General features: G+C 49.9%; 1 protein-coding gene across 1 annotated transcript; it reads right to left on the reverse strand.

Moving 5' to 3' along the window:
- Positions 1 to 4235: 4235 nt before the first annotated feature.
- SYP (synaptophysin) lies at positions 4236 to 12163 on the reverse strand. Its single transcript, XM_049643837.1, has 6 exons — positions 12146 to 12163; positions 10911 to 10976; positions 9665 to 9789; positions 6642 to 6837; positions 5722 to 5913; positions 4236 to 4559 (listed from the first exon to the last, which is right to left on the reverse strand). The coding sequence occupies exons 1-6, from the start codon at positions 12161 to 12163 to the stop codon at positions 4236 to 4238; spliced, it is 921 nt and encodes a 306-aa protein (XP_049499794.1).
- Positions 12164 to 15787: the final 3624 nt, after the last annotated feature.

A 15787-nucleotide genomic window follows, 5' to 3' on the forward strand; every position in this document is an offset into this window, starting at 1 on the left:
GAGAGAAGGGCTAGGTAGAGAGAAGTCTCCCTATTAAGTGTAGGGGTTCTATTCAGACCATTTGGGGTTTGAAGACAGGGTTCCACGGAGTCTTGGAAGGAGAGTGGCTAGTGGACCAGAATTAGAACTGAACCATAGAGCATTCAGCCGGTTGCCAGTAGTGGGACACTGGGCAGGACTACTCAGAGTGTGACTTAAAGTGATCAACAGGAGAGGCTTCACAGAGGATATGGCTTGGCATAACACTGCTAGAGGGACCTAAAATGATGGGGTGACTTGAATGGCAGGTCCAGCAGGTCAGGGGTGGAGCTTCCTCTTTCTACCTCTCCCCCATCTGTCCTTCTTCTCATCCCCCACCACTGCCCCCCCACCAAAAAGACACACTGAGAAATCAGAGCCGGGTGGACTAGGTGGTTGAGGAGTTTATTTAGGGGAGGAGAATTAATCCTATTTGTTCTTCCTTAGGGAGGTCTTCAAACAATACTGAAGGGCAAGGAAAAGGGTGGGTGTCTGGAGGAGAGGGGGAGGGACCACAGCCAGACAAAGTGGCAACACACAATCACAGGCACTACCGACGTCACAGACACAGCAGTGGGTGCAGGATAGGGACTCCAGACCGGGTCTCCAACCACCCCAGGATGGGTGGGGGTATGGAAGGAGGGAGGAGGCAAGGAAAGGGGAAGAAGGGTGGGCTGGCCCCACAGACCTGTTGGCTCTGTCCTCTGATTACCTAGCTGTCCCATCATGGGGGGTGGGCAAGGGTGTGGAGGATGCTTCTCTCTGGGTCCCACCCCTTACCCTCCCAGCTATACCTCTTAGCTCCTCCCAGGCCAGTTCAGTCCCCAGCTTTGGCCAGGGATATTCCTGACCCCCCCCCCCACTGCCAAACTTGCCCACTCTAAAACATATTTTTTTCACTGCTCCATTAGGGTGGGCTGCCCCTTCTGAAACCACCATGAACACCCACTCTAAGCCCTGCCCTGCCTAGAACCCAGACCATGACCTCACCTCAAGCTTAGCCCATTCCTGAATCCCACTTCTTCCCTTGCACAAGATCTATCCTCTTTAGAATCAAACTCATTCTCCTGAATGTTCCTAGTTACACCCCTTCCATAGACGAGTCCCAACACAAGACCTGCCCACTTTGGAGCCTTCCCCCACCCCTCTAGAACCATGCCCTCAATGATCTTCCAAACACAGTCTCCAGGTTCCAAGTCACACCCCTTACACAAAATCCTGTCCTACTCCAAATCCTGCCCACTCTTGGGGCCCAACCCCTGCCTCACTCAAGGCTCCACCCATTCTAGAACCATGCCCTCAGCCTCCTTTCAAGACCCACTCCAGAATGCCCTAGGGCATCCCTTTTCTGACTCCAGATCCAGCATGGCTGACTAGTCCTCTCCACCCCAGAGCTCCTCTCCAAGTCCACCTTGCATCTCAAGTCCACCAGTCTACCTTTATCCCATCTCAGGGTTTAATTTCCCCTAATGGCCCCTGTCCAGGCATTGCTGGAGGAATCCAGACCAAGTTGGGAGAAGGGAAGGGAGAGAGGGGAGAGAATCTGAAGTCACACCCACCCTCCCCACATAGCTGAGATCTGTTTTTTCCCTGTCCCCCTTTCAGAGTCCCCCAACCTCAGGGAACAGGGCCAGAGAACAGAGAGGGGCCAAGGGATGCAACAGAAGCAGTGGGGGTAGGAGAGGGGCCCACTCAAGGTCAGGCCCCTAATGCATGAGGGGTGTGGAGTGGGGGCAAGGCTCAGACAGATAAATAGATATTTATATATAATATATATATATATAAACAGCAAAGAGAGTTAGAGTCTCCTGGCTTGAGGGGCGGAGACCTGGGGTGTAGGGGTGGGAAGGGGGGCAGGGCTTCTGAGCTCTTGCCCACCCATGGGGTCCTCCCGGGCTGCACTGACCTGTGGAGACAAAAGACAGAATGGAGAGGGGGTCCAGACTTAGGTTGTACCCTTAGGGAGGGGGGCTGGGCTTCTATGCCTCCACCTTGGCTTTACTCTCTGTCTGCCATGCCTTTTCTTCCTTCTTCCTTCACTCATAGTCCCCTAGCTGCTCCTATTGGGAAGATATACCTTGCGCCCACTAGGTTAAGTATCAAAGACATTATGGTCACCCCTCCCCCAACCCCCAAAAGTCCATTTACAGGTAATGTTCTAGCCATTGGTGATCAACTGTATTGGGCAAAACAAAAATCCTTATCTTTGTGGTGCTTGCATTGTGGCAGAGGAGAAAGACTTCAAACAATAACGAAAATATATAAGTGAGTTGTAGGATGACATAAGGAGATAATAAAGGAAATGGAAAAACAAAAAGTAGACCAGGGTGAGGGGGATTAGGAGTACCAACAGGGGAAGAAATGTTGCTGTAATAAGTAGGGTAGTCAGAGAAGACTTCATTTAAGAAGTGATATTGGAATAAAGAATTAAGGAGGTGAAGGAATTTGCCATGCAGATAACTGGAATGAAGAGCGTTTCAGGCAGGAGGAACACCCAGTGCAAAGGCCCTGGAGTGGAACCATGTCTAGTGTGTTTGAGGAATAGCAAGGAGGTCCGTGGGGCTTGAGTGGTATGAGCATGGGAGGAGGTGATGTCAGAGAGGTAGGTAATGGGGTCATATAGGGCCTTGTGGACTAGGTTGGGAGGACATTAGTTTTGACTCTGGATGAGGTGTAAGTCATGGGAAGATTTTGAGCAGAGAAGCATAAAATGAGAGTAAAATATCTCATGTCGTTTCTATTATTTCCTCAATAAATGTTTCTTAACATTAGTAGGGCTCTGATATATGTACAGCATAAATAAGTCATGGTGACATCCCCTAGTTTAGTGGAAGAGATAGTCAATAAACATATTAACTAATAATCATGGACTGTGATAAAGAAAAGCACGGGATACTAAAACAGAGATAAGAAAGGGGACTTGGGGCGCCTGGGTGGCTCAGTTGGTTAAGTGTCCGGCTTCGGCTCAAGTCATGATCTCCCGGTTTGTGAGTTTGAGCCCCTCATTGGGCTCTGTGCTGACAGCTCAGAGCCTGGAGCCTGCTTTGGATTCTGTGTCTCATTCTCTCTCTGCCCCTCCCCTACTTGTGCTCTGTCTCTCTCTGTCTCTCAAAAATAAATGTAAAAAAACTTAGAAAGGGGACTAGTAAGCCGCTGGCCAGGTAAGGTTATCAGGGTATGTGGGTGCAAAACTCCAGGGGGAGAGCAAGTACCAAGGTCCTGAAGTTGGATTGTGCCTAGAACAGAGTTGGGGGTGGGGAGTGGTAGGAAGCAGGAGGTCAGAGAAGTGATGGGTAAGGCTTTGTGTAGACCCTGGTGAGGGCATTGGCTTTTAATGAGATGGGAGCCCAGGCAGAGCTCTGAGCACAGGAGGGCAGTGTCCTGATTTAGGATTTAACAGGATCCCTCCCTAATGCTGTGAGTAGAACAGAATGGGAATGCAGGTGGAAAGCTATGAAGATGTCCAGGCTCGGAGAGGACAGTGAGAAGTGGAAGATTATGGATATATTTTGAAGGTAGAGGCAACAGGGTTTTTTGATGAATTAGATGTGAGGTACCTAATAAACTCTTCCCTATACTTTCCATACTGGCCAAGTGCAAGAAGCTACCTCCACCCACGTGTTGCCATCCCCCTGCCTCTTCTCCCCATTTCCTTCCTTCCTACGTGAGGAAATCACACTTCCCTTTTTAGGCCCAGCAAAAAGGCCCGCAAGCTTTCGCATTGCCTCCGCCGTCCCCTTTTCCTTCTGTGAAATTCCACAGCACCTCCCTCACCACTAGGGTTGGGGAGAAGTGGCAGATCTATCACTTCCTCTGGGATTGGTGGGCTTGTCTGACCTTCATGACCCAAGCCTGTTTACCGTCACCATCTACCTGCCTTATCCTAACATATTGGCTTATCAATCAGTTCTAAGGCCCACCTCCTCTTCCCACCGTAGCTCCTACACTATGCAAATCTCCCTGCCATTCCCTTCAGAGAGGCACTTCTACTTCTCTCCCATTGGTTCTTCATTCTGCCCATCTTCAAGCACCACTCTCTTGCTCTTCATTTATTGGCTAGTTTTTCGTCCTTAGCATGTAGCTCCGCCTCTCTGTTGGCTCCTCCAACTCCCCTGAATCTACGAATCACTTATTCTTGGCTCTTACTGGTTTACTGACCCGCCCGTCTCCTTTCCTATACCCTCCTTGGCCGCACCGCCCGCCAGTCACTCACCAGACTACATCTGATTGGAGAAGGAGGTGGGCGCACCCTGAGGGCCATAGCCTTGCTGCCCGTAGTCTCCCTGTGGGTAGCCACCGCCACCGCCGCCGGCGGGCTGCCCGTAGTCGGGCTGGTAGCCACCCTGGGGTCCGTAGGAGTCCTGGGGCCCGTACCCGCCGGGGCCCTGCCCGTAGCCCGCCTCGCCATAGGCGTCCCCGGGCGCTGGCTGCTTCTCGGGGGCGCCAGGGGGTGCGCGCATGAATGGGGCGGCCCAGCCTGTCTCCTTGAACACGAACCACAGGTTGCCGACCCAGAGCACCAGATTCAGGAAGCCGAATACCTGCGGGGAGACAAAGCCCTGCTGTCGTACCGCGCGTCCCTTGACTTGGCCCTGGGGAACATCGAGACTGCGCGTGTTGGGCCTCCCGAAGGGTGGTGGTTTCTAAAACTCGGACCCTGTAGAGTCCTGGGGCATGAACGTAATTGTGGAGAAAAGTCATCTGGGGTGCGGGGGCATGAGACGTGTTAGAATTCAGATTCTCGGGGATGTTGATGTCACTGTTACATATATATATTTATACATGTATAAAATATGGTAAACAATATAAATTTGTAATATAGTAAAATGCTAAGTATAAATTTTTATTAAATATGTAGGTATACCACTAATAGATGCATATACACACATAGGTATGTATATGCAAATATATGTACATACACATACAACATATATAAATATGTACTTTTATATTAAAACACATATATATATAACTTAAATATATGTAATATAATTCAATTTGGGGGCAGGAAGTAATATCTCCTCCTTATAGTTGAAACTGGGGCCCAGCTCTAGAGGCTAAGATGCTCAAGGTCTCACACCCAGCAAGCAACAGAAAAAAGTTGGAATCTTAGCATCTGTAACACTTGTACACAACTTACCACGTGCCAGGCCCTTTTCTAAACACTTTGTTATTAGTTCACTAAATACTCAACTTTGGAGCAGGACCTCGTACTAGTTTTCAATTACATGCTCAGACTGAGGCTGAGGTGCTGAGTAACTAGTTTTGAGCTCACAGGTGGCAGAGCTGGGATTGAAACTCAGACAGTTTGACTCCGGCCAGTAGGGGGCGTCCAAGTGGGAAACATTTCAAGTTACTCTCATTCTGCATACTGTATAAGGACACTGAGGTCCCAAGGCCGCCTTGAGTCGTCAGAGATTCTACATGACTAGGCTGGGCCTGGGATCCAGATCTCCCTAACCTAATCGGTCAGAAGGTCTTATATTCCCCTCTTGGGGATTATTTGGGGTATTGCAGTGGTTAAAATTTCTATCTCATCCTTTAAGGCACTGTTGTTGGCATGCTTCCTCCAGGGAGCCCTCTTGGATCTCCTCTGAACTCTTCTCTCATACTCTCTCTCCACCACTCCCCATGCCAGACAGTGGGTTTCCCAGCCTCCTTCCCCAGCTGGCCCACCATCCCAGTAACCTTCCCAGGGCTTACCACTGAAGTGTTGAGGCCAGAGGTCACAGGGTCCCTCAGCTCCTTGCATGTATTCCCTGTCTGATGGCAGACAGACATCCCCTTGATAATGTTCTCTGGGTCAGTGGCCATCTTCACATCTGACAGCCCCTTGGCCCATGCTGATGAGCTAACCAGCCACATGAAGGCGAACACTGCCGTGGCCAGAAAGTCCTAGGACAGAGGAGAGGCAGACAACGCTGTGAGTGGGCCGCTTCATGTCATGCTGTGGGGCCTCCTCAGATCACAGGCTTTCTTGGGGAGGGGGAGGTCCTGCAGAAAAGCCCTGTCTCTCCTCTACCTTTTGAGCTCTGAAGCCACCAATACTCACTTGAAGGTGAGCGTTCCTAGCTTGGGCTTGTGTGTGTGTGTGTGTGTGTGTGTGTGTGTGTGTGTGACACAGAGGATGTGGGAGTGTAATTGTGATGTGTGGGTGTGGGCATAGGGGGATTTTGTGGGATGGTTTCCGAATCTGTGGAAAGTAGTGTGTCTTCGTGCTTTTGTCTGAATGTGGGAATCTGTGTCACTTTGTGTCTGGGATGAGGGTGTATGAGTACAGCTGTGTAGGAATCAGTGTGTCTGGTGGCACAGTGACAGGCATGACTGTCACAGTGAACCTCTGTGCACCTTTCTTTGATCTAGACTGTGTGGTTGTGTGTGAGGTGGCGGGTTTCCAGGTGTAGGCCTGTCTGGGATTCTGTGTGGGCTATGAGTGTGTCCCTGTCATTCTATGATTTGGTTTCTTTTATGCTCACAGCCTCAGCAGCAGTAACATCTGTGGCTGTTATGGTGACTGCTTGCATGTGGGACTGTCTGGGTTCGGTGTGGCCTGTGAACATGGTGGTGTCCCTGAGCCTTCATGTCCCCCTGGCCCCTGCATTTGAGTGGCGGTGGGGGCTCACCATCATGGGTCCTTTGTTATTCTCTCGGTACTTGTTCTGCAGGAAGATGTAGGTGGCCAGAGCCCCCATGGAGTAGAGGAAGGCAAACACGGCCACTGTGACAAAGAATTCGGCTGATGAGGAGTAGTCTCCCACCAGGAAGACTTTGTCAGTGTCCCCTCGGCAGGTGGGTGCATCAAAGTACACTTGGTGCAGCCTGTGGAGAGAGATGGCAGGTGTGGCCCAGACCCTAAGAACACTCTCATTCCCCCTACCCAGCCATGGGTTCCCCAGATTCTGACAAGGTCCCAGGAAGAAAGAGGAAGTAACCAGTCACAGAGCACTTACTGTATTCCAGTCACAGTTTACTGATTACTCACAGCATCCTGGTGAAATGGGTCTTACTCATCCCCTCCTCCAACCCAGGCACTTTGACCTCTTAATTACTTGTAAAACATACCAGGCACCCTTCCACCCCAGGATCTTTGCACTAGAATGTCCTTCTCCTAGATATCTTCATGTATTACTCCCTTCATGTCCTTCAGGTTTTGCTCAACTGTCACCTCAGTGAGGCCTTCCCTGCTCTCACTATTAAAATGAAATGGAGCCATTCCCTCCCAGCACTCCTTAGCCCCCTTCCTAGCTCCATTTTTCTCCATAGTAGGTGCTCAGTAAATGTGTATCAAATGAAATGTACAGAGGCTCAGAGAAGCGCATTAACTTGCCTAAAGTCACACAGCTGGAGAGAGAATGGTGCAGTTGGGATCTGAACCCTGTGTTTTTCCCTACATCGTGTTGACTCTCCTCCCTACCTCACTTCAGGTCCCCAAGAGAAGAGGAACATGCATAGCAGAGGAAAGCTCAGAGACTACAAAGCAGGAGACAGACAGAAAGACAGGAGGGTGGAAGAGATCCTGGAACAAACAGAGTGTATGTATGTGAGGTGGGGAGAGGCAGATTGGGAAGGTATCCTGGGACCTTTCCTGCAGTGTAATGGAGGAGGGGTCATAGGGAGAAAACGTGTTTAGGGAGAAGGTCTGAGGTATGGTTCCAGATCCTTGGTCTCAGACTGGGGGGCAGGATCCTGAGACTGAGCAAATGGTGCTAGGCTCCTTGTGTAGCAAAGGTTCTGAGGGAAGGGGGTGGCACTTATTGATCACCTACAAGGCACTTTAGATAATTGACTCATTTAATGACCCTCCCCGCCCTCAATTCTCTAAAGCAGGCATTATTATACCCATTTTATAGATGAACAGAGGCTTAGCAAGGTTATGTTAAGTTGCCCAAGGTTGTATAATTGCTAAGTGACAGAGCTAAGAGTTGAATCTGGGTTGAGTTTCTGGGTTCCTAGTAGGCTGGGTTGGTAGAGGGGGGTGTCCTGAGGGGTTCTTGGGGGATTATAAGGGAAGTGGGGGTCGGTTAGGGGGACCAGGGCAAAGACTTTTTTTTCCAGGAGACTTATGGGTAAAAGGCATATCTTCAGGACTGGAGGTCCTAGGTGTGGGAGCAATCGGGGGGATCCACCGGTTTTTGTGGCCTTCTCGATTCCCAAAGGGCCTGCCCCCAGCAGTATCCCACGCTGCCAACTCCTCTTTCCCCAAACTCTCTTGCCTGGCTTCTGTGAACCAGTGGATTCCTGTTGCTCCCCTTTGCCCCTCAGGCTGCATCTCCCTGGTGCCTCTTTTTCTTTCAACCATTCCTCACAGCCTGTGCTGGGTTTTCCTCTCTCCACTCTTCCCTCTCACCCTGCGTGATCCCCTGAGCCTACATTTATCCTTAGTGCTCAAAAAATGCCCAATTTCCAACTCAATCCCTGACCTCTTTCCTGAGTTCCTTAAATGTATTTATTTTCTTTATTTTAACAAACACTCATGGAGCAGGACGCCTGGGTGACTCAGTCAGTTGAGCGTCTGACTCTTGGTTTCTGTTCAGGTCATGATCCCAGAGTTGTAGGATCCAGCTCCGTATTGCGCACTGTGCTTAGCATGGAGCCTGCTTAAGATTCTCTCTCCCTCCCTCTCTCTCTCTCTCTGTGCATATCCCCTGCTCACGCACACACACTCTCTCTCTCTCAAATAAAAATATAAAAATAAAAAACACTCATGGAGCACTTATTGTATTCCCAGTACTGTGCTAAGCACCTTCCAAGTATTAACTTACTTAATATTCATCATAACTTTGTAAGGTGGGTATTATTATCTGCTTTTGGAGACAAGGAAATTGAGACCCAAAGCAGTTATGTGATTTGTCTAAGTAGTAGAGGAGCCTCAAAAGTCTCTATTAAAGTTGTCTGTGGGTCTCTGTCTTCCCACCCACCCAGGAGGTAAGCAGCATCGTGAGGGCAGTGACCTTGCCTGCTTATGCTTGCCCTCATGTACCTAGCACCTGGTGCACACAACTCAGTAAATATCAGAATTGCTTAACTGGATTTAGTCATTTCCTATAGCTAATTAGCACCCACTCATCATTCTCTGTTATAAAACCCAGCACAAGGATTCCCCTCTTTGAATTTCTCCCAATCTGCAATCATCCCTTTCTAGCAATTTATTTGTTATAATTTGGCTCCATAAGGGTAGGGAACTAGGTCTGTTTTTTCCCGTTAGGTCCCCAGCACTTTGAGCAGAAACTGGCATACAATAGGTTCTCAAAAATGTGTATTGAAAAAACGAATGGGAATTAAATAAGATTGGCTGACATTAATTGAGCACCTACTGCATTAAGGCCATATATATATATATATATATATATATATATATATATATATATATGGGATCTTGTTTATTACCGGTCTCCTGGCCCTCCCTATTCACTAGAACATAGCCAGAGGGCAACAGTCTAGGCCTGTCTGGCTCACCACACATCTAGATGTCCAGAGCAGTGCCAGGCACAAGGTAGGTGCTCAGTGCATGCACAGTGACCTTAGCCAGTGTGGTACCCTGAGGTGGGGGCTGAATAGGAGCCACTGGGGAGGTGGCGTTGGCCAGTCCCACCCCACCTCCACCCTCTCTCTCGGGATTCCGGGGTGGGGTAGGGTGGGGGCGCACCTGAAGGGGTATTCGAAGTCAACCTCGATGCTGAGATCACTCTCGGACTTGTTGGCACACTCTACGCTCAGCCGGAGCTTCCCGGTGTAACTGCCGCATGTGGCAAAGGCGAAGATGGCAAAGACCTTGGGCAGCAGGGATGGAGATGGCCATGGTTATCCTGTGTACACGTGGGATAGGGATGCCCTCCTCTGGACAGATCAGGGCCTAGCACAAGCAGCACCAGATGGACCAGTCCCCACCCCCACCCCCACCCCCTAATCAGGGCTCATCGGCTCCAAGGACAAGCTGATTACAGGGGTGTGGCCATCTCTTCCGTCTTTTTCTCAATGTCTCTCTCAGTCTCTACCTCTCCGTGCCCTGACCCCCCCTTCTGTTTCAGTCTATTTCTGTGTCTCTCTGTGTATTTCTGCCTGTCTCTGTTGTTCTCTATGTCTCTAGTTCTCTTGGTATCTGTCTGTTTCTCTTTCTCAGATGTCTCTGTATCTCTGTTTCTCTCTCTGCCTCTGACTCTCTAGCATCAATGTGTGTCTTTTTATGTCTCTTTTTTCTCTATCTCTGTGTAAATGTATGTCTCTCTCTATGTGTCTTTCTGTCCTTGGTCTGTTTGTCTCTATCTTCCTGTTCCGTCTCTGACTTGGTCTCTGTATCATGCTCTCTCTGTCTCCCTTGTGGTATCTCTCTCTTTTCAGTTCCTCCTTTTCTCTTTCCTCTGAGTATCTCTTTTTCTCTGTTTCTGTCTCTCCCCCATTCCATTTTTCTGCCACTTTCCCTGTGTCTATTTCTCTTTGCATCTCTGTCTCCCTTTTCTTTTTCTCTTTCTGTTTGTCTCCACTTTCTCTCATCTCTGTATCTTTTTTTTTCTTTGTATTTCCACCTCTGTCTCCATCACTTCCTGCCTCTCATTCTCTTTCACTGTCCCTGGATTTCTCTGGCTTGCATCTTTTCCGCAGCAACCAGCTTCAGGCTCCACCTCCCCTGCCCCTCTCTCACCTCAGGGGAGGAGGTAGGACGTCACATTCTTCCACTTTACAATGGGGGTACCCTTGGTCTTACATGACGTCACATCACAGCCCATTGATTCTCTAGCCCCAACCCCTTGGGACTTCACCCTGGAGCCCAATTCTTTCATCCTCTTCCACCCCCTACCTACTCATCCATTCTGTGCTCACCACCCCTACTCCACCCTTGCTCTTCCAGACCCCACCACCTCCTTCTTTCTCCTCATGGCCCAGTCCACACTCACCCATTGCAGCACCTTCACGAAGCCAAGGGGCTCCTTGACCACCCGGAACTGACCCCCGGCCACCAGCTGAGGAGAGAAACGGTGGGGAGGGGGTGGGGTTGTTGGGCATGGAGAGGGAGGTGAGGGGCAAGGCCACCAGGCAATGACCCTTGGGGATAGGGCATGTGACCTCCAGGAGGGAGTGATGTTCGGAGAGGGAGTGAGAAGGAGAAAGTGACACTTAAGGGAAGGTTTGAGCACAGGGTCTCTGAGAGAAGACCCCTGGGGTTCAGGACTGGTGGGGGGGGGTTAGGGGAGATAGGTAGGTTGCAGAGGGTTGTCAGGGTGAGAAAGATGGGGATGGGGTCAGGACTAACTGGGGAAGGGGAAAAGGTCTGAAACGGTAAAGGTGAGTCAGATGACGAAGAGGATCAGGTGGAGAGAGTGAGGAAGGAGTTGGGGTTCATTATGGTGGGGGATGGGGTCTTGGATGGTGAAGGTGAGTCATAACAGGGAGGGAATCAGGTTGGCTAGGGTGGGGGAGGGGTCTGCAGTGGTAAAGGTGAGTCAGATGGTGGTTGGGGGGTCTGAAGTGATGAGGATGGGGAGGGGTTGGTACTGGTTAGAGAGGGGGTGAGGTTCTGAGGTGGTGAAGAAGAGTGAGATGGCAGAGAGGGTCCGGGCTGATTAAGGTGGGGGAGGGCTGGGACATGGCTTCACTGGATATGTGCTAGGGGAGGGGAGAGTAGGAGGTTTGGAGAGGCAAAATTGGATCGTCCCCCTTGGTCTGTTCTGGGGGAAAGGGTGGTCATTCACTGGGATACCTTCTCTGGGAGGGGCAGGTGTCAGCTCCCCCCCCAACCCCCGCCCCAACGCCTTCTGTCGCTCTATTTCCTAGCTCATCTACAGCAACCCCCATCTTCTTCCACTCCTCCTCCCCTCGCCCCCCTCCGCCCCTACCCTAGCCCCAAGACCCCTCTTCCTCTCCTCTCCTCACGGTTGCCAGTAAGGAACCCAGCTTCTGGCGGACCCCGCTGCGGCAGAGAGGACGGCCCTCGCTGCGGCAAAGGGCTCACTCCTTCTTTTCTCCACCTCCCCTTTCCTCCCTCGCCTGCCGCAGACCCCAGCCCCAGCTCCGGGACCGGGTGTCTGCTGCCAGGACCCTGGCCACCACCTCTCAGAGTCGCCTGATCCGCTGCATCCGGACGGGGAAGCCGGACAGCGGCGGGCTCTGTCCTCGGTGCTGGAACGCGTACCTGATTCACCACGTCCATGTCTGCCAGCAGCAGCATCAGCAATGCGGGGGGCGGGAGGCGCCTGCTAACAAGGGCGGGCGCGGGGCGCGGCGGGGGCGGCGCGCGATCGTCGGAACAGCCTAGGCGGCTGCGGCTCCGCCCCTCGCGCCCCCGCCCCACTCGTCGCGCGCGCCTGCATACAGCCGGCCGAACCTCAATCTCGCCAGGCGCCATTCCAGTCCTAAGGCTGGGGCCGCGAGAGCGCTCCGGCAAGATCGGTGTCTCTGAAAACACAGCCCAAGGTCTGGGGCGAGGAGGACCGGTCGGTCCTACTGTATGACGTTTTTGCCAGGCCTTTTACTGAGTTTGTTGAATGTGTTCACTCATTTAATCATTATAGCAGCCCTATGTGGTAGGAACTATTAGCCCCATTTTTACGGATGAGGAAAATGAGTCCCCAGAGAGGTGAAGCTATTTGCACAAGGTCGCCCAGCTAGTAATTGGCAGTGCCCAAAGTCCCTGCGATTTAAACATAGTGCAAGGTCTTAAAAACCCCTCCCTCCCCCTCCAACCATCTCCCCTATTAATCTCTTTCCTTTTAGTCATATTTTTGTCTGCTCCTACTCTACCTTTTGTATCCTGTTTATTCCTCAGCCCTCTTAATTGGACTATCCCTCTTTCATGCTACTAAAACTAGGCCTACAAGGTCAATGGCGATTGCCATGTTGCAAAATCCAGTGGATAAAATACAACTGCAATTTAAGATGTTCAACCTCATTTATACTTAAAGAAATGCCTACAAAAACTACTAAGATACTGTTTTTTGTCTTTGAGTGTGGTGAATATAAAAAAAAAAGTTTGCTGAAGCTCAATATTGGCAGGTTGGCCAGAAACAGGCATTCCCATAAATTGCCAGTGGAAGTTAAGTTGGTATAACCTCTAGAGTGGGCAATTTGGCAAAATCTAACAAACTAACAAATCCATATACTGTTTGGCTCAGTATTTCTACTTCTAGGAATTTAGCTTACAGGTAGATTCATACATGTGCTAAAAGGTGTATGTACAAGATGATTCACTGCAGCACTTTATAATATGAAAGAATGGACACTCCCTAAGTGCTCAATACTGGTGACCTGTTTAAGTAAACTCTGATACAACCACAAAATGGAGTACTATGCAGCTGTCATTAATAATAATATGGAGATATGGAATGATCACCAAGATAGTTAAAGAAGAAATGTAAGATGCCAAACTGTGTGGGAATAGTGTAGAAAGAAAAGGAAAGAATTATATCATAATTATATAGAGAATAGCTAACATCTTAAATTGTGGCTATTCTATGTCAAGCACTGTTGGGATAGCTTCAATATATCACTCATTCAAATACTTACAGCAACCCTATAAGGCAGGTACTAGTATCATCCTCATTTTACATCTTTATAGCTGAATAAACTAAGGTGTAGAGAAGTGAAGGAATTTTCCTAAACTCACACAACTGGTAAGTAATGGAATCAGGATCTGAACCGGGAAGCCTGGCTCTAGCACCTGTTATTCTTAACCACTGTGCTAAGTTAACAGTAAAGCATCCTATACCTGTATAAAACATCTGATAACACAGGTTGCCTCTAGAGGGAAGGGAAATTTTCCACTTTGTACCCCTTTGTGCCTTTTGAATTTTTAAAAAATGTTTATTTTTGAGAGAGAGAGTGAGCCGGGGAGGGGCAGAGAGGTTGGGAGATAGGATCCGAACTGGGCTCTGAGCTGACAGTAGAGAGCCCCACTTGGGGCACAAACTCAAGAACCTTGAGATCATGACCTGAGCCAAGATAGGACGTTTAATCGACTGAGCCACCCAGGCGCCCCTGTGCCTTTTGAATTTCGAACCATCTGAATGTGTACCTATCTTTTAAACATCCTCCTCTCACAGTCAAATTCACACAAATATGTAATAGATATTTCCCATTTAGTGCCTTTTTTGGGGGAAAGAGCATGGGTTTTGGCATTTAATCCCTTCAATTTGAAGACCACTTTTAATATTTATTCCTGTATGACTTCAGACATGTGAAATAGTTTAAAATGGTACTTATAGTGTTGTTGCACTGATTAAACAAGGTAATCACTGTTATGCACTTAGCCCAGGGCCAAATAAATGGTTCATTCTACTTCCTACACATCTCTGGAATCCACTAATTTCTCACCATCTCCTCTGCCACCTCCCCTGGCTAAGGCAGCCATGGTTCCTGCCAATTTTAGCATCTCCAGTCTCTTCCCCCTCCCTTCTGTTTTCAGCACAGCCGTCAGAGCATCCATCTAAAATGCAGTTAACTATGTCACTACCCTGCTCATATCTCTCCCATGGCTCCTCACTGCTTTTAGGAAAACTCCCAGGGTTTAGAGATAGGCATTGAAGGGTCTGCATCATCTCGCCTCAGGTGGCCTCTTCCACCTTACCCCTCAACAGTCTCCTTTCACTCTCTATGTTCTGCCCATGACTTGCTGTGCCCACAATACCCCAGCCTAACCACTCCAAGCCTTGGTTTCAAGGCCTGGTGCAATCCTATATTCTGAGTCCCAGTCTCCAATTCTGGCTTCCCTCAAATTTCAGTCCTGGCTGGATTGACACAAATTATACAAATGAGAAATTACTGCTCTGAGAGCTGGGATAAAACCCCAGGTCAGATCCTCCCCAGTGGTGGCCCCATCCATGACCTTTCCCACCACTGCCTCCAATTCCTTTGGAGTAGGGCTGACTACCACCTTGGACAAGCCCTGTGTCATGTCTAGGCCAGCTCAGTTTGGTCTGAGGGAAACCCAGAACAGTGAGTGCCTGGCACAAAGTAAATGTCCGATACAGCTTTACTTAGTTAATGAGACCCCAAAGGGTGGGTAATGACTACAGGCAGGGCAAGAAGTAGAAATAGGAGCTCTTGGATCCGGGTGGGAGGAGAGTGGGATACTCTTAGGTGGTCTCAGGAATACCCGGTGGGCCCTGAGTGGGTTCCCCCAGGGCAGGAGCCTCGCCGTTTGCTGTCATCCATGTCTTCTGTTAGGGACTTAGATTTTCTTTCTCTTAGGCAGAAGGTAGGAAGTGGGAGACAGGGTAATCCTGATTTAGCTTCCCGGAAATTCCTGATGCTGTCAGAGGACCCCTCTGCCTGACATATTACATACCACACTAATTCCAACCTCCTGGCCTTTCTACTGGCAGGACTCCATTCTGAGTATTCTTATCTTTCCGTCCCATCTGTCTGTCCTTCCTCAGTTTGACCTGCCTGACCCCTTGTGGCATCTCTGACTTCCCCCCACTCTTCATCTAAGCCCCCACACATCCTCTCTCCTCCTTCCTCCATCTCTGTCTGGTCCCCTTCCCTTCCCCCACCACCTCCACTCAGTCTCCAGCTTTTTTTGGCTTCTGTCTCTTCTTCCTCCTCCTCCCTCCTTCTCTGACGCTGAATAATCAGGCCTGGCTGTCCTGGTTTCTGGAAATACTCGTGTGTGGGCAGTGGCTCGGGGCTGAAGCAGGGGATTGATAGCTGGGGGCCGCTGGATAGCCCCAGGCCCCCAGTGCAAAGATATCAAAATCCACGGGTGTAGTCCATGCCTGTCTCCCTCTGGGGAAGGGAGAGCAGGAGGTTTATTGAGCAGTGGAGGACAGATGGGAAT

This window comes from Panthera uncia, chromosome X (genome assembly GCF_023721935.1).
Source record: "Panthera uncia isolate 11264 chromosome X, Puncia_PCG_1.0, whole genome shotgun sequence".
NCBI classification, from domain to species: Eukaryota; Metazoa; Chordata; class Mammalia; order Carnivora; family Felidae; genus Panthera; species Panthera uncia.

Coding starts and splice junctions, on each gene's coding strand:
- SYP (XM_049643837.1), bottom strand. Junction 9,790..10,910: donor TCGTGAAGGTGCTGCAATGG/GTGAGTGTGGAC, acceptor CTGCTGCCCAAG/GTCTTTGCCATCTTCGCCTT. Junction 5,914..6,641: donor ATAACAAAGGACCCATGATG/GTGAGCCCCCAC, acceptor CCTCTGTCCTAG/GACTTTCTGGCCACGGCAGT.